General features: G+C 49.3%; 1 protein-coding gene across 2 annotated transcripts in view; it reads left to right on the top strand.

Moving 5' to 3' along the window:
• Positions 1–797: 797 nt before the first annotated feature.
• LOC138283737 (astacin-like metalloendopeptidase) overlaps positions 798–19,117 on the top strand; it is a 301,255-nt gene continuing 282,935 nt past the window's right edge. Inside the window, exon 1 of one of the 2 annotated variants that reach the window (XM_069221780.1) lies at positions 798–1,226. In XM_069221780.1, the coding sequence (XP_069077881.1) occupies positions 912–1,226 (315 nt within the window). In that variant the 5' untranslated portion in view covers positions 798–911. The remainder of the gene's footprint in view (positions 1,227–19,117) is intronic. The other variant, XM_069221781.1, reaches the window with a different exon arrangement.

Below are 19,117 nucleotides of genomic sequence, written 5' to 3'. Positions count from 1 at the left end.
GCTGCTGTGTATGGACCTACTTCAGTGCTTCAGTTATATGCAGGGCCACTGGAATTATCTGGCAGAAAGGACCAAATTATGCGACAGGGATGACCACTTTATGTGGCAAGAAAGGTCCGTTTATGCATTTACAACGCCAACAGCTCTAACTCAAACAAATGCCAGACCTATTGTATTGCACATGCTTGTTTAGCTGCCTAATTCACTAACGATACCAGTTTTATTCTGGTGCCTTTGTTCTGTCCGACCCTGCGCACGAGTACAAGGACCAGTGACCGAGGTCATGAATGAGTGATGAGTGAGCATGGGTGGAAGGATGAAGGAGTGCTTGGGTGGAATCATGGCTGTTCACTTCTGCTGGAGGGGGGGGAGGCAGGCTGGCCTGAACCCTCGCCCGGGAGAACGCCTGGCCAAGGGTTAATGCAACGCACTTACAATTATTAATGCATCAGTCCTTCTGAAAGTGATGTCATTTGTGGCGGATACTCGGAGTAAAGAGTACTGGACCTCCCACCCCTCACCTATCCCGCGAGCCACAGTTCACGTTGCTGTTTGCAGTGTGATGTTGTTGCAATCCCTTATCCCGAGAGGACCCTGATATGGGTGTCAGGTGCTAAGAGGCCATTTCTCTTTGTTAATCAGCACACGCGCATTCCTGTGAGGTGTACACAGGCATTGATTTAGAGATGAATACTCAATTAAACATGTCCGTGTTCCCAGCCTGGTGTGTGTGTGTGGGGGGGGGGGGGGGGGGGGGGGACAGTGCCCGCCCTCATTCCTATGACTTCGTTCCCACTGATCCGTCCGGTGACTTGCAGATTGTGAAGATTGGAGATCTATTGTCCCCTCAAAGGTCACCCAATAATGCTCGGCTTTAGTGCATACCTTTGAGGCTACCGCCTGCTTAGGCCATGACCCGGGACCCTTGCAGACCGGGGGGCTATAGCTTCACCTGCAGTGGGGTCTGCGAGGCGTGCAGCTGTCCCCGTATCTGGACAGGAGGAAGTATTTGTTGCTGTTGGGCTGGGAAGGTCCCCCCGCCCCCGTCCAGTGCTGTTAAAAGGCCAACCCAAGAGCCACGAGAATCAGGAGGGAAGGACCGTGAAGGGTGCAAGAGACGGGGCCCCGAAGAGGACACGATTCAGGGAGTTTCAACCATGATCGCCACCACAGCGACCACGATCGTGCTGTCCCTGCTGCACCTCGGTCTTGGCCGGCCCTTGGAGGTAAAGAGGGACTGCCCCATATATCAAAGACCCACATCCCCGGGAGAAGCAGTCTCTCTTCTAGAGAGGGGGCTGGGGGGAGGCGCTGGAAGTGAAAACGGGGGTTCTAGAAGCGAAATGAGGGGCTGCCCCCATATATCTGAGACCCGCATCCCCGGGAGAAGCTGTCTCTCTTCTAGAGAGAGAGAGAAAGAGAGGGGGCGCTGGAAGTGAAAGTGGGGTGCTAGAAGGGAAAGGAGAGGCTGTCCCCTTATATCTGAGACCCACATCCCCGGAAGAAGCTGTCTCTCTTCTAGAGAGAGAGAGAGGGGGGGCGCTGGAAGTGAAAAGGGGGTGCTAGAAGGGAAAGGAGAGGCTGTCCCCACATATCTGAGACCCACATCCCCGGGAGAAGCTGTCTTTCTTCTAGAGAGAGAGAGGGGCGCTGGAAGTGAAAACGGGGGTTCTAGAAGCGAAATGAGGGGCTGCCCCCATATATCTGAGACCCAAATCCCCGGGAGAAGCTGTCCACTTCTAGACAGAGAGGGGGGCGCTGGAAGTGAAAAGGGGGTGCTTGAAGGGAAAGGAGAGGCTGACCCCATATATCTGAGACCCACATCCCCGAGAAGCTGTCACACTTCGAGAGAAAGAGGGGCGCCGGAAGTGAAAAGGGGGTGCTAGAAGAGAAAGGAGAGACTGTCCCCATACATCTGAGACCCACATCCCCGGGAGAAGCTGTCACACTTCTAGAGAGTGGGGCGCTGGAAGTGAAAAGGGGGTGCTAGAAAGGAGAAGAGAGGGGCGTGGGGGTTTGTTGATGTTGTAGGGTGCGGATGAATTGTTGAATGCAGGGGGGAGTGCCTGGGCTGAGTGATGAAAATATGAGAGGGCTGAGCAGAGGGCAACTGTTACTTGCAGGGAGTGGGTTGCACACAAGTATATTTAGTTCCCAAACAATACAGCGTTACTTCTGCGTCACACGGTGAGTTTACCCAGACATGGCTCCCGATCAGAGGATGGACGCAGGCCCAGCCACCCTTGAGGCCTCCCCTGAAACTCTGTAAAAAGTGCACAAGGGAGGTACCCCCCGGAAAGCGCACATATTAATGGACAGGGGCGCAGCTCGACCGGAAAGATCGGGTCAGGGGAGCTTCAGATGTTCCGACAACCAGACTAGCACATAAGGTGTAAATATTTTTATCCAACAAGCAGGGTGCATGAGAGGGGCCTAAGGGGCAGCGGAAAGGGAGACACACACCCACTGGTAGAGTTCGAAAAGAGAAAACATAATATTTAGTAAAATGACCATTATTTTTGAGGATTTTCAAAGCAGAGAGTGAGAGAGTGTGTGTGTTTTTGGCTGTGTGAATGTAAAATTTCCTGGAGACATCCGACTGACTTCTTTCTCACAGTATCCGGCTGAAAGCACCTGTACGCAGCTACTTATCAGAAAATATTTATTAGAGTGGTGTACCAACAGGCCACACACTGAGCAGTAAGACCATCCCGTCGTGCACAGCCCCACTGCCCTACAGGCCGGTGCGACCCTGAGCTCTGCACGTGCGTGATGTGTTTGTAGCCGTTGTGCACAGCAGGATTCATGGGGAGGTGTGCATAGGACTGCGTCGTGCATATGTAAACTGTGCACACGAGGAGGTGTGCAGGTAGCGCTTAGAGCTGCGACGTGCATGTGTGCACTGTGCATGGAAGGGGGCAGGGGCGTAGGAGACAATACATTTCTGGGGGGGACAGGGACAGCCTTGGGGACTTTCAATCAACCCTATACAAATCGCTTGTTGTTTGCGAACTGCAGGCTCCGATAAATATACACAATCATATATATTGGAAGTGAAATAGGGAGAAAGGAAGGCATGTTTTCACAGTCTGAAAGTATCTTTTATTGTTATTTACATTCACAAAGTAATTAGCTCAAATGTGAAAATAACATGTTAATTAACCTTGCATCTTCATGCACCAAGCAAATCAAGGTAGGAGGGTAAAAAGGAAGAACATACCCTTTGCGCCCCACACCCATCATGCCCCTCATCTCATGCCAATTGGAACCGCACTGGAGATATCAAAAGCGATTAGGTACAATAGTTGTAAACTGTGCTCGGAAACCACAGTTCTAATAACACTTCTACTCCTGTGTGTGATCTTGGGCAGCTCAGATCCACATTAGTCACAACTAGAAGCATTTCAACGAAGACGCTCTTGGAGTTACAGGCTATATAAAGATGGATTCTTTAATCTCTGTATAAACTGCAGTCACTAATTTCTTTAGAATCAGCTGTTTGTGATGCACCAAGTTGCTGATTAAAAAGAAAAGACATCAGAAAATGACTATGATAGTGTTATTACAGTGGAGTTCTGACATTACAATATTTTCTGCCAGAGCTAGCAGCCAAGGTGAAAAGCAGATTAGGTCACAGAGCATAATTAATGCAGCTGTTTAAAGCAAAAAAAAATAATGTTGCTTTTTTTTCTTGTGCTCTACTTTAACAGCTTGGAATGACAGAAGCTATGCACAAAGGTTTTAAGTGGTTTGTGGGGAAGTTGGTGGTGGGATCATGTATTATATGGAGTAAAATACCCCCTGCGTACAAAAGGATATTGCAAGTCACCTTGAAGTTCATACCTTATAAACAAGCATTGGCAAAGCCAATAGGTCTCGCCTATGCAAGTTCTATTGCCTTTGCCAATGTGTTTTTGCAATGCTGTACACTAGTACGACTACTATTCATCATGGCTCAAAGTTAATGGCATAAAGGAGAATGATGTGTCATCAACTGGTGTGGCGTAGTGTCATGGAATAAGTAGAGTGTCCTAGAATGGAGCAGTAAACTAACTTTAAAGGAACAGGGGTCCCTTGAATAAAATGCAACACCACTCCCATAAAAAATAATATTAAAGTAGTATGCAAATGGAATGTGCCATGCATTTGTTCAATCAAAATATAAAAGAGCAAATGTAGTGGGAAAACATCAACAGAGGAAATCGAGAAAGACTGGTATTCGGGCATTACACAAGTTATCTGTAAATGTCACCAATTACAAGATAAATGTAAAAAGTAACCTATATAGTACAGTGGTTCGGAGGAGGCTGGCCCGGTTTGTAGTGGGTACCTATGGTACTTACACCTTATACCAGGTCCAGTTATCCCTTATTAGTAAAATGTAGGCAGTGTCTAGAAGCCAGGCTCTCTAGGGGTAGCTTGTAGCTGAGCAACCAAGGCTTATCTAGGAGACATGCAAAGCTCATGCAATACCACTGTAGTCACACAATACTCACACACATGAAAGAAAATACTTAGTGTTACAAAAATAAAGGTACTTTATTTTAGTGACAAAAATGTCAAAAATACCATAGAGACTATACTCCCTTGGGAGATAAGTAATACACCAATTATATACACTAGTATGCAGTAATAGCAATAAAAACAGTTAGAAAACAGTGCAATTGGTGAAAATCACAATGGTTAGAAATGGGCCTAGGGGAAACACAAACCATATACTAACACCGTGGAATGTTAATGTCGGTTTCCCACCTAGGCAAGTGTGGTGTGTAGAGGGGTGCTGGGAGTATTAGAAAACACCAAAGGTAAGTAATAGAACCCACCTCAGAGCCCAAGAAAGCAGGAGTAAATCACAGTAACTTTCCTATAACACACAAGAACACGAGAAAGAAGATAATGCAAGAACCAGAAGAGACTTCAAGACACAAAGGGTAGATTCCTGGACCTAAAGACCTGTGGAAGAATGGGACTAAGTCCAAGAAGCACAGAAGAGTCCAGGGAGGACAGGAGCCCCTGCTAACCCGAATCTGGGTGCAAAAGAAGAACCACTGCTGAAGAACAAAAGTCAGTACTGCACGCAAGAAGATGGATGCGGGTTCCTGGTTGGTTCAGATGATATCCCACACAGGATGGATGACTGCAGTCTGGTTTGCCTCGCTGGAGTCCGCCAACAAGCCTTGGCACACGCAAAGCTCACGGTTAGCGGAAAATGGCACTGCCAGGACCAGGAGGGACCTGGTGGACTCTACCCAGGAGGGGGAGTCAGAGAGGGCTCTCAGCAACTCAGAGAGCCCACAGAAGACCAGGCAGTGCACACAGGAGTCCCCCAGCACGGGGACAAAGGAGTTGCAAAAGGAGGCACACGCAGTACAAAATCAAAGGATCCCATGCCGCCAAAGAACCACTCAGGAAGCTGTTCATCACAGCAAAGAGTGCTGGGGGCCAGAGCTACATTGTGCACAAAGAATTTCATAGAAAGATGCCAACAAGCCTTGGCAACTGAAAAACACGTGGTGCACAGGGAAGGCATGCTCTTACCTCCACCAAAGTTGGACAGTAGGACGTCAGGACCATCGGGACCACTTCAGTCCACCACCCGTGATGCAGAATCCATGCAACTCATCAGGAGAGGGGACATACGCAGATGGTTGTCGTTACAGAGAGGTGCCAGCTGAAGCAGGGGAGTGACTCCTTCAGTCCAAGGGAGATTCCTTCATTCTTTTAGTGCAGGCTGAAGACCGGCTGTCCTCTGAGGATGCACGACCGGGAAACAGCTGCATTTGGTGGCCAGAGCTGAAGATTCAATGTTGCAGAAGTCGTCTTTGCTTATTTGTTGCAGTTTGTGGAGTTCCTGGAGGGTCCAGGTGCATTTCTTCAGTGAGAAGGTAAAGTAAAGGATGCAGAAGATTCCTGCTGGTGTCTTGCAATCCGAATCTGAAGAACCTCCCAAAGGAGAGACCCTAAATAGCCCTGAAAGGGGGATTGGTCAGCTAAACAGGTAACCTATCAGGGGACGGCTCTGACGCCACCTGCTGGCACTGGCCACTCAGATGCTTCCAGAGTTCGCTGCCAACTTGTAATCCAAGATGGCAAAATCCAGGGACCCTCTGGAGGAGCTCTGAGCACCACACTTGGGGTGGTGATGGACAGGGGAGTGGTCACTCCCCTTTCCTTTGTCCAGTTTCGTGCCAGAGCAGGGACTGGGGGTACCTGAACCGGTGTAGACTGGATTATGCAAGGAGGGCACCAAATGTGCCATTCAAAGCATTTCCAGTGGCCTGGGGAAGGAAGCTACCTCTCCCAAGCCTGTAACACCTATTTGCAAAAGAAGAGGGTGTAACACTTCTCTCTCAAAGGAAATCCTTTGTTCTGCCTTCCTGGGCTTGAGCTGTTCAAGCAACAGGAGGGCAGAAACCTGTCTGAGAGGTGGCAGCAGCTGGGGCTACCTGGAAAACCTCAGAAGGCTGGAATGGCAATACTGGGGTCCTCTAAGGAGCCCCCAGAGTGCATGAAATCATTCAACCAATGCTTGCAAAAGCCTTGGGGTATGATTCCAACATGTTTGATACCAAACATACCTATGTTTGGAGTTACCATTATGTAGTTGGACATAGGTAGTGACCTATTTCCAGTACACGTGTAAAATGGCATCCCCGCACTCACGAAGTCTAGGAAAATGGTCCTGGAGGTCGTGGGGGCACCTCTGCTAGTGCAGGGGTGCCCTCACACACAGGTACTCTGCACCCTGCCCTCAGGGCTGGAGGGCCTGCTATAGGGGTGACTTATAAGTGACCCGGTGCAGTGTAAATGGCAGTGAAAGGGTGCATGCACCTTTTCACGCAGGCTGCAATTGCAGTTCTGCAGAAGACTTTTGCATGGGCTCCCTATGGGTGGCAAAAGAAATGCTGCAGCCCATAGGGATCCTCTGGAACCCCAATGCCCTGGGTACCTAAGTACCATATACTAGGGACTTATAAGGGGGCACCAGTATGCCAATTGTGGGTGAAATACTGGGTTACCAGTATGCAACAACCATAACTTAAGGGAGAGAGCATAACTACTGGGGTCCTGATTAGCAGGATCCCAGTAGACACACTCAAACACACTGGCAAACAGGCCAAAAGTGTGGGTAACCAAGCTAGAAGGAAGCTACTTTCCTATTATCCACAATAATGATTTACAAGCTTTTATACCCCAACATTTACATGAATGACTCAAATAGTGAATCTAGAAGTCATTAGCTCATAGTGCCTATGCTTATGCCAACTTATGTACAATATCACAAATTCAAGTCAAGGTACTTTGGCCGTCGATATTTCGATCACCTAGACAAGTATCAGGATCATCCTAAGCCTTCCTTAAGCTTGAGTTAAAAGGGTTACATAGTGCTTGTAACCAAAATGGCGGGGATAAATCTGACTCACTTCTCATGAGTGAGAAGGCAATCAACAGAGATCTGAATCTCTAATCAAGCGCCAATGCCATAAAGTAGTAGTAGAGTGGAGTAGTGTCACAGTGTAATAGAGTGTCATAGAGTGGAGTAACAGAGTGTCATAGAGTGGAAAGGCATAAAGAAGAGTGAAATGGCATAGAGTGAAGTAAAGTAACGTGAAGTGGCATAGAGAAAGTTGGGTAGAGTGTTGTTGAGCATAGTACATTGTTGTATAGTAGAGTGGCATACAGGGTTGTGCAGTGGCGTAGAGTATCATAGATTGAAGTGGCATAGAGTGGTGTGGAGTGGTATAGAGTGGAGTAAAGTGGAATCAAGTGGCCTATAGGGAGTTGTGTAGGGAGTTACAGAGTGGAGAAAGTGTTAGAATTTAATGGAATAGAGTTTCAGTGTCTAGTATCATGGAGTGTAATGTCAGAGTGAAGTGTCAGAGTGGAGTTTGGTTGTCTAGAGTGAAGTGGCATAAAGTACAGTGGTGCAAAGTAGATTGCTGTAGAGTGTAGTGGTATAGAGTGCATTGGTTTTGAGTAAAGTGGTTTAGAGTGCATTGGTGAAGACTGCACTGGTTTAGCGTACAGTGCATTAGTGTAGAGTGGTGAAGAGGAGAGGGGAGCAGAGTGGAGTGGCACATCATAGATTGCAGTGGTGCGGAGTGCAGTCGGGCAAAGTGCTGTGTCATAGAATGATGCAGTGCATAGTAGAGTGGTGTGGCACATCATAGATTGCAGTGGTTCAGACTGCTGTGTCAGAGTGATGCGGTGCATAGTAGAGTGGAGTGGTGCAAGGTAGAGTAGACTGGTGTAGTGGTGGAGTGCAGTGATGCAGAGTAGAGTGGCATACAGTGTAGTGGCATATAATGCATTGGTGTAGAGTGCAGTAGAGTGGCATATAGTTGAGCGGTGCAGAGTAGAGAGGAGTATAGTTCAGTGGCAGAGTGCAGTGTTGCAGAGTAGAGTGTCATGAAGGGCAGTGGTGTAGAGCAGAGTGGCACAGAATGCATTGGCATAGAGTGCAGTGATGTAGAGTGATGCAGAGTAGAGGAGTGGCGTAGAGTACAGTGGTGCAGAGTAGAAAAGAGTTGCATAGAGTGCCGTGGCATAGAGTAGACTGCTGCAGAGTACAGTATAGTGGTGAAGAGTAGATTGTTGCAGAGAGGAGCATAGTGATGTAGAGTGCAGTAGCATATAGCGGTGCAGAGCAGATTGGAGTGGTACAGGGTACATTGGAGTGGTGCAGGGTAGATTGGACTGGCATAGCATAGAGTGGAGTTGCGTAGATTGCAGTGGCATAGAGGAGATGATTTCAAAGCAGAATGAAGTGCCCTACAGTGGAGTGGTGTAGAGTAGATTAGAGTGCAGTGGTGCAGAAAAGAGTGCAGTGGGACAGAGTACAGTGGCATTGAGTGCAGTGGTGCAGAGTAGAGTGGCATGGAGTTCAGTGGCAGAGAGGCAATGTTGCAGATTAGAGGGTCGCAAAGTACAGTGGTGTGTTGTAGAGTGGCATAGAGTGCAGTGGCATAGAGTGCTGTGGCGCAGAGTACATCGGCATTGAAAGCAGTTGAATAGAGTGCTGTGGTGCAGAGTAGATTGGCATAGAGTGCAGTGGCATAGAGTGCATTGGTTTTGAGTAAAGTGGTGAAGAGTGCACTGGCAGAGTGCAGGGGTGTAGTGTACTATAGTCAGAGTAGAATAGCATAGATTACAGTGGCGTAGTGTAGAGTGGTGTAGAGTGGAGTGGTACAGCATAGATTGCAGTGGCGTAGAGTAGCACAGAGTGGAGAAAAGTGGTGTAGGGTGCAGTGGTATAGGGTAGATTGTTTCAGAGTAGAGTGAAGAAAAGATAGAGAAAAGATAATATACTTCAATATGCTTTAGTATGTAATGATAACAACAACATAAATAATAACGCTAGGCATAACGGTCCAAAATGAAATATGGCTTCTCCCTGTTAGCCAAGCTGTAATCAAGCCCTTCATTACCTAGATAACAAAACATTAAACATAAATGTTAGAAAAATATACCCTTCTAATAGCTAAATTGTTGTGTGAAAAGGTAAAATCTGGGCTCAATCTCGACTTCACTGTTTCACCAACTGGTGTGATCTTAGGCAAATACAAATATTGTGTTTCACAGAGTCTCCTTTCTAGCCTGCAGGCATCAGGGTGAGTGGGACTGTTTTTCCTCTTTAGATCTTCCTCATTGTCTTGCAGTTCCTCTTGAAGGCGTCCTGCAGTGCTCCTCTTCAAGGCGGCAGCAGGTGATGCAAACAGTAATCATCAAAAACTCTTTTCTCCTCCTCGTGCCCTTTGTTCTTATGAGCACCCTTAATGCCCACAGCTGTGAACAGGACAAACAAAAGGGCAGAGGGCGCAGGGGGCCTCCGGACTCACCTTCATTCTGTTACCATCAGATTGGAGGATGGTCGGTACAGGGCTATTATAAGTAGCACTTTTGAGCGCTAATGGCCCTCTGAACAATAGAAGTGAGAGGGGCCATTTTTTTGTCCCCTTGTCCCCCCCACCTTCGTCTCCCGTGTCCCCCACCCTCCAAAATCTGGGGGGGATACATCCCCCGTGTCCCCCACACTTCCTACGCCCATGGAAGTGGGTGTGCAGGTAGCCCATAGAGCTGTGTCGTGCATGTGGCCGCTGGGCACACCAGGAGATATACAGGCAGTCCATATAGCTGAATCGTGCATGCCTGAACATAAGGAAGTGTACAGGCAGTACACAGAGCTGTGCTGAGCATGTGCGCACAGTGCACGCCAGGTGGTGTGCAGGTAGAGCTTAGAGCTGCGTCGTGCATATGTAAACTGTGCACACGAGGAGGTGTGCAGGTAGTGCTTAGAGCTGCGTCGTGCATGTGGCCACTGGGCACACGAGGAGGTGTGCAGGTAGCGCACAGAGCCGCATCGTGCGTGTGTGTTCTGTACACACCAGGAGGTGACCAGGTAGCGCATAGAGCTGCATCGTGCATGCATGCCCTGTGCACACAAGAATGTATGCAGGTAGCGCATAGGGCTGCGTCGTGCATGTATGCACTGTGCACATCAGGACGTGTGCAGGTAGCATGTAGGAGGCTGGCCTGGTGTGTGGTGAGCACCTATGGTGTTATCACCTTATACCAGGTCCAGATATCCCCTATTAGTGAGCTGTAGGCAGTGTCTAGAAGCCAGGCTCTCTAGAGTTAGCTGTGGATGAGCAGCCAAAACTTATGTAGGAGACATGCACAGCTTATGCAATACCACTACAGTCACACAGCATTTACACACATGAAAGAACCACACAGTGTTACAAAAATAAAGGTACTTTATTATAGTGACACACATACTAAAATACTGTATTGGCAATACCCCAACTGGAGGTAAGTAAACACACTATTATATAAACATTAGCAATCAGTAAATAGCATAGAAAGCAATAGTGATTGGTAAAAGCAATAGCAAATAGTGAGGACCATAGGGGAGGGCCAAACCAAATACTAAAAAAGTGGAATGTGAAAGGCAGTCCCCCATCCAATAGAGGGGAGTTGGAAGAATTAGGAACCCTAAGAGGTAAGTACCCTTGGTCACCACCAGCGACCAGTAGAAAAGAGGTAAGTACCTGGTTTTCCTCAAAACCAACAGGAGGAATTTGGGAAAGGACTGTGCAAGACCCAGATAAGATTGAAAGAAACCAAAGGTGGATCCTGACAGAAGAGTTACTGCAAAGGAAGGGGACCAAGTCCAGTTTGAATTGGAGTGTCCGGTTGTGGCAGGAGCCACTACCTACCCTTCTGTGGATGCAGGACCAAGTCAACGGTGGATAAAGAAAGTCAGCAGTGCAGCACAGGTGCAAAAAGGAGTTCCAGTAGTGACGCAAGTGATGTGCACGTCGGCGGTTGTGATGCAGTCGGTCAGTGGTACTGGAAAACCACCAACAAGCCTTGGCAAATACAAGAGTTGGAGAAGAAGGTTTTGCAAGGCGGAAGAGGACCAGCAAGACCCAGGGGACTCGACCCAAGGAAGGGAGTCCAAGGTGACCCACAGGCAGCAGGCACAGGATTCACATTGAGGCCCACTCAGCACACTTGAAGAGGGGTCCCATGTCGCTGGAGCAGTAGGCAGGAGACTGTGCTTCGCAGGAAGGAGCGTTTGGGGCCAGGGCTACACGGAGTCTGAACATCCCTTAAAGAAAGAAAAAACAAGCCTTGGTAGCTGCAAGAGTCACAGTGCTCAGGGGTACTGTCCTCCAAGGAGAGGCAAGGGCTTACCTTCTCCCAAGTTGGACAGCTGATAGAGAGGACCAAGGGGACCACTCCAGACCACCACCTATTATGCAGTATCCATACAGGTCTGGAGGAGAGAGGATCCACCGAGCCAGTCATCGTTGCAGCTGGTGCCTTTGGATGCAGGGGAGGAACTCCTCCTCTCCAAGGGAGATTTTTTCTTACTTTTTGTGCAGGCTGAAGACTTGTCGCCCTCAGAGGATGGCTGCACAGCCAGGGAAATATTGTAGTTGCTGGAAGGAGCCAGAGAAACAATGTTGCAAGACAGAGTTGTCGCTGGAGTTGCAGATTGTCTGTTCCTGGAGGGTCCAGTTGCTGTCCCATTGGCCAGAAGATGAAGTAAGTGATGCAGAGGAGTCCTGCTGGAATCTTGCACATCGAATCTGTGGACCCACCCAAGAGGGAGACCCTAAATAGCCCAGGAAGGGGGATTGGTCACTTAGCAGGTTGACTACCTATCAGAAGAGGGCTGTGACGGCACCTGCCTGACCTGGCCACTCAGATGCTCCCAGGGGGCACTGGCCACCTTGGATTCAAGAAGGCATAATCAAGTGACCACCTGGAGGAGCTTTGGGCACCACCCCTGGGGTGGTGATGAACAGGGGAGTGGTTTATGCAAGGAGGGCGCCAAATATGCCCTTCAAAGCATACTGGTGGCTTGGGGAGGCTACCCCCCAAGCTATGTAACAGCTATTTCCAAGGGAGAGGGTGTTGCCTCCCTTTCCCACAGGAAATCCTTTGTTCTGCCTTCCTCTGCCTGAGCTGGTCAAGAAGCAGGAGAGCAGAAACCTGTCTGAGGGGTGGCAGCAGCGCGGACTGCCCGTAAAACCCCAGAAGACTTGAAGGAGCAATGCTGGGGGTCCTCTAAGGAGCCCCCAGAGTGCATGGAATCATACAACCATTATTGGCAACAGTATTGGGGTATGATTATGACATGTTTGATACCAAACATGCCCAGGTTCGGAGTTACCATTATTTAGCTGGACACAGGTAGTGTGACCTGTGTCCAGTACACTGGTAAAATGGCGTCCCGCACTCACAAAGTCCATGAAAGTGGCACTGGAGTTCATAGGGGCACCTCTGCTCATGCAGGGATGCCCTCAAACACAGGTACTTGCACCCTGCCCTTAGCATCTTTTGATAGTTTGATCTGCCAATAGCCTGCAGTGAAATCAAATGTGCTAAAATACTTGGCAGATGCCAGTGTATCTATTAGCTCATCTGCCCTACGGATAGGATGCACATCTGTTTTTGGGACAGTGTTGAGCCCTCTGTCGTCAACACAGAACCTAATTTCTCTTTTCCCATTCCGAGAATGAGGTTTTGGGACCAGCACCAATAGGCTTGCCCAGAGGCTTTCAGAGTGCTCAATGACTCCTAGGTCCAGCGTATTTTTCACTTCTGCTTTGATGCAGTCTCTAACATGGTCAGGTTGCCTACAGATTTTGCTTTTTATGGGCAAACTGTCTGCTGTATCAATGGTGTGCTCACACTATGTTGTCTGACCAGGTGTTAGAGAAAACAGTACTGAGAACTGCCCTAGGAGGTTTCTGCAGTCTTCTTTCTGAGATTCAAAAGACCGCGGCGGCCAATCCAACTTTCCTGCTGGGCCGGCGGACGACTGCCAAAAGGGCGGCCGCCGGCCCAGCGGGAAAGCCCCTGCAACGAGGAAGCCGGCTCCGAATGGAGCCGGCGGAGTTGCAGGGGTGCGACGGGTGCAGTGGCACCCGTCGCGATTTTCACTGTCTGCTAAGCAGACAGTGAAAATCTTTGTGGGGCTGTGTTAGGGGGCCCCTGCACTGCCCATGCCAGTGGGGCCCCACGACACCCGTTCCCGCCATCCTGGTTCTGGCGGTGAAAACCACCAGAAACAGGCTGGAGGGAAGGGGGTCGGAATCCCCATGGCGGCGCTGCAAGCAGCGCCGCCATGGAGGATTCCCTGGGCCAGGGGAAAACCGGCGGGAAACTGCTGGTTCCCCTTTTCTGACCGCGGCTTAGCCCAGGAAGCACCGCCAGCCTGTTGGCGGTGCTTCCGCTGCCCTCCACCCTGGCGGTCAGAGACAGCCAGGGTTGGAATGAGGGCCATAGTCTGCTAGGATTACTCCAGCTACTTAGCCATCAGCTGCAGTGGGAGGAGAGGTCAGGGAGAGGGTTACTTTCTTAGTGGCCATGAGCAGGGTCATCTCAGCCCTGTTATAGTAGGGCTTCAGGCGGTTCACATGAAGCAACCTCAAGGGGCTTCTGGGAGTGCCTAGGTCCAACAAGTAAGCGACCTCACCCTTCTTTCTCTACGATTGTGTTGGGGCCACTCCACCTATCTTGGAGCCACAGGATGCAGGACCCACACTTTCTGCCCTGGCTGGTAAACAGTCAGAACAGCCTTCTTGTCATGCCACTGCTTTTTCAGTTCTTGGCTGGCCTGAAGGCTTTTAGTGGCCTTTTTCATGTACTCACCCATCCTGGATCTGAGGCCAAGTACATAGTACACTATGCCCTGTTTAGGGGGCTTAAGAGGTTTCTCCCAGCCCTTCATTACAAGAGCAAGAGGACCCCCCTAACAGGGTGTCCAAACAGAAGGTCAAAGGGCCTGTAACCCACTACCTTCTGAGGAGCCTCCCTGTAGGCAAAAAGGAGGCATGGCAATATGACATCCCATCTCCTTGTGAGCTTTTCAGAGAGTCCCATGATCATGGCTTTGAGAGGCTTGTTAAATCTCTCTACCAAGCCATTGGTTTGAGGGTGGTGAGGGGTGGTGAACTTGTAGGTTACACCACATTCCTTCCACATTGCCTTTAGGTATGCAGACATAAAGTTGGTACCACTCTCTGATACAACCTTTTTATGAAAGCCCATTCATGAGAAAATTCCCAGCTTTTGCCACTGCAGGAGCTGTAATGGTCCTCACAAGAATAGCTTCCGAGTACCTGGTGCCATAGTCCACCACTACCAGTATGAACTTGTTCCCAGAGGCTGTGGGCGGGTCTAGGGGGCAACAATATCCACCCCAACCCTCTCAAAGGGAACCCCAACCACAGACATTGGAATTAAGGGGGCCCTTGGGAGGCCGCCTGTCTTACTACTGGCTTGACAGGTGACACAGGAGCAACAAAGCTCCTCAGACATGTGGGTCCAGTAAAAGTGAGGGAGAAGCCTGTCCCAAGTCTTGCTTTGCCCCCATGTGCCAGGGTTAAGAAACATTCTCTATATTGCAGAGGTACTGCCAACCTACTGGTGGCACCAGGTTTGCATTCAAAGGCTATGAATATAAGAAGATGTCTTCCAAGTACACCTTGTGGTTGCCACTGACATCCCCTGCTTCTTGGATGGCAGCTTGCTGCTTCAGTCTTTCCAGTGAGGGACAGTTTTTATGTGCCATACTGAATTCCTCCCTGGCAGACTCCCCTGCATCTAAGAGTTCAGCTGTATCAGCTTTCAGCTCCTCAGGTGTAGGTTCTACCAAGGGAGTAGATTCCTCCCCCTCCAAAAGGGGAATCTTCACTGGAGGGTGGGGTAGGGGGCAATGTTTTGCCCTTTTCTACCCTTGGGTTTTGGAAGCTCTTGGGCCATTGTTTCAGGCTCCAAGTTTTCTTGCTCTTTTTGAATCTTGGCTTGTGACCTGGTTAAAGCAAAATATGCACTGGGATGCCCATCATGGTTGCAAGGGCCTCCAACTCTACCTCAGCCCAAGCTGAATTCTCCAAGTCGTTCCCTAATAGACACTCTACAGGTAGGTCTGTGGACACAACAACTTTTTTGGGACCAGTCACCCCCCCAGCTGAAATTAACAACTGCCTTGGGGTGGCACACAATATTGTTATGGGCATCAGTCACATGGTACTGATGACCAAGTAGGTGTTGCTCAGGGGTCACCATTTCTTTCAGTCACCATAGTGACACTGGCACCTGTGTCCCTGTAGGCCTCTGCCTGAACACTATTTATCAAGGGCTGCTGCCTGTACTTATCCATATTAAGGGGACAGGCAGCAAGGGTGGCAAGATCAATGCCCCCATGAGAGACTAAGTCAGCCTCAGTTGTCTCTCTGACTAAACCAGCCTTCACTACACTTCCTAAAATGAGTCTTGGGATTGGTTATTGTTACCTGACCCACCACTACTGCTGTTACTAGGGGCACTAGTGCTAGAGGTGGCGGTTGTAGTGATGGGTGGCTTGGCGCCTTTCTTAGGGCAGGAGCTGTCTCCTGGCCTACGGCCTTTGTTTTTACACAAGTAGCACTAAGGCTTTTTCACATGGGAGGAAGAGGTTTTAAACCCACCCCCAGAAGAGTTTTGTGGGCCTGGTGAAGTCTCCTTGTTTTTATCTTTGTCCCCACCCTTGTCCTGATAATTACCTGCTTTCTTTTTCTTGTCTTTGTCACCCCCTGTATGAGTTTTTCTTTTCACTCTAGTTCTGACCCATTTGTCTGTCTTCTTTCCCAGTTCTCGGGGAGAGGTCAGATCTGAGTAAACTAACTACAGCTGCAAAAATACAAAGACACAGTTTTTCAAAATATGTTCTCTCAGAATTAGATTATACAAGCCCTCATAATCACTGACTTCGGTGCCATGTCACCAGCTTTCCAAAGCTTTAACAGAGCAGTCCACAAAATCAACCCAATCCTGGGAGGACTGTTTCCTGGTCTCCCTGAAATTAATCCTATATTGTTCAGTGGTGAGACCAAATCCATCTAACAGTGCAGATTTTAGAACAGCCTTGTTGTCAGAATCCTCCTCTCTGACAGTGAGAAGCCTATCTCTCCCTTTGTAAGAGAAGGAGAGGCAGAGGATAGCACCCCGCTGTCCCTGAGGGGCCCTTTGTACCTTAAAGGCCCTCTCCAGGGCAGTGAACTACTTGTAAATATCATCCCACACCTTGTAGGGAGGAATAATATTGTTGAGGTTTCTGAAGTCAAAATAGTCCTCCCTGACCCTAGGCTCCCTAAAGCTAAAGTTGTTTCCACCATGGGGTACTAACCCCAACCCCTGCCTCTCTCTTTCCACTGCCAAGGCTTCCCTATCTAGGGCTAGCTGCTGCAGTCTCAGCCTGGCCCCCTCCAGTCTTAGATTCCCGAGTTCCCTGTCTAGAAAATCTCCCGCGGGAGTTGTGAAGTGTGTCACCTGAGATAATGAGGTGACATGAGAGTGGACAGAGGAAGATCTGTCCCTATTCTTAGTAACCCTTTCCACTACCTCTCTGGGCACAAAGGGTGCCCTACTACTATGGCTTCCCTTCCCACTTCCTGAGGTGTTCCCAGCAGGGCTATAGGGTTTACTAGGGAACATGTGATCCTCTGAGGGAACCTGCTGACCCTCCTCAGTGTCCAGATCCTGTCTCTCCAACACTGGGGAGGTGCAGAGTCTGCATCCTCCTTCTCCTCCTCCTGGATACCAGCATGGTCTTGGTCATCCTGGAGGAGCAGACCCAGGAGCAGACTCTTATTAGGATTCCTCCCTGCCTTCAGGTTCCTTTCTGAGCACATCTCCCTCAACTCTTAGAAAGTGAGGCCCACATAAGGCGAGTCTACAGCCTGAGATGTTCCCTGTTCTGAAGACATGTTGGTTAGCTAGAGTGCTATAGGATCCCTAACTACTCCAAGTCTCTTCAAAGAAGTTTGGAGCAAGGGATATGCCTCAACCCCTAGCTTACCCAAACTCAAGAGACTACTTCTCTGATACTAGGTACAGTGTGTGCCCCTAGCTAGTAAGTGGTCTTTCCTGTGGAAAGTACCAAGTGACAGAGTGGTAAGGCAATTGCAAGTGCTTATCCCACCGCTGCCACCAATGTAAATAGCTGGCCTGGTGTATGGTGGGTACCTAAGGTATTTGCACCTTATACTAGGTCCAGGCATCCCCTATTAGTGTAGTGTAGAAAGTGTCTAGAAGCCAGGCTCTCTAGAGGTAGCTGGGGATGAGCAGCCAAGGCTTATCTAGGAGACATGCAGAGCTCATGCAATACCACTGTAGTCACACAGCACTTACACACATGAAAGAAAACACTCAGTGTTACAAAAATAAAGGTACTTTATGTTAGTGACACAATGCCAAAAAGTACTAGAGAGGCAACCTTCAAGTAGGAGGTAAGTAACACACTCAATATATACACTAGATATCAGCAATAGGCATAGAAAGTGATAGAAAACAGTACTAATGCACTTAGACAATAGTGACGCTGGGGGAAGCCCAAACCATATACAAAACAAATGGAATGCGAATACAGGGCCCCCACCTAGGTAAGTGGAATGTGTAGAGAGGAGCTGGTGGTACTAGGAAACCCCAAAGGTAAGCACCACAGTGCCCCCTAGTGACCAGGAGAAAAGGAGTAAGTTAATGGATTTTCCCCAAACCACCCAAAAGTAAGGAAAATAAGAAATGTAACACCCAGACAAGACTGCAAGAAACCAGTGGTGGATTCCTTAAGAAGAAGACCTGGGGAAGAAGAGGACCAAGTCCAGAAGTCACAGAGGAGTCCTGGAGGAGTAGGAGCTACTGCCCACCCAGCTGTGGATGCTGGAGTTGGTTTGCGGTGATGTGAAGAAGGTCAGCACTGCAGCCCTGGAGTCGGTGAAGAGTTCCTGAAGGATGCAGATGACGTCGTATGCTGAAAGAAGAATTGCAGTCAGGTTCTGGTGCAAGGATTCCACCAACAAGCCTTGGCAAAGGCAAATGTGTTTGGCCGACAGTGGAGCTGCCGAGGACCAGCAACGTCTAGGAGGACTCAACCCAGGAGGGAGAGTCACAGGGGACCCTCAGTGACACAGGGAGCCCACAGGAGCAGAGGCAGCACCCACAGGAGTTCCACATGATGGGGACACAGGAGTGACAGAAAAGCCAAATCAGCACAACAGGAGAAGGGTACCAAGCCACAGGAGAACCACGCAGAGGGCTGTGCGTCCCAGGAAGGAGTGCTGGGGCTGGAGCTAAACTGAGCCTGAAGATCCCATGGAGGAGATGCAAACAAGCCTGGGCAGCTGCAAGGGGTGTGGCGCACGGGGGTGCTATCCTGCGTGGAAAGGTAAGGGAGTGACTCTCACTTCAAAGGAAATTCCTTCCTCCTTCTTGTGCAGACTGAAGACTTGCCGCCCTCAGAGGATGCACAGCCAGGGAACTGTTGCAGAAGCTGGAAGGAGCCGTGGAAACAATGTTGCAAGAAGAGTCTTCTATGTGGATGCAGATTGTTGGTTCCTGGAGGGTCCAGTTGCGGTTCCAGTGGCTAGAAGTCAAAGTAAGCCTGCAGAGGAGTCCTGCTGAAATCTTGCAAGCCAAATCTGAGGACCCACCCAAGAGAGAGACCCTAAATAGCTCTGAAAGGGGGATTCGTCACCTAGCCAGGTGAGCACCTATCAGGACGGGGCTCTTGTGTCACCTGCCTGGCCTGGCCACTCAGATGCTCCCAGAGGTCCCTGTC

Source organism: Pleurodeles waltl, chromosome 3_1 (genome assembly GCF_031143425.1).
Source record: "Pleurodeles waltl isolate 20211129_DDA chromosome 3_1, aPleWal1.hap1.20221129, whole genome shotgun sequence".
Lineage (NCBI taxonomy): Eukaryota > Metazoa > Chordata > Amphibia > Caudata > Salamandridae > Pleurodeles > Pleurodeles waltl.
Note: the sequence above shows the minus strand (reverse complement) of the source record. Positions and strands in the feature narration are given on the sequence as shown.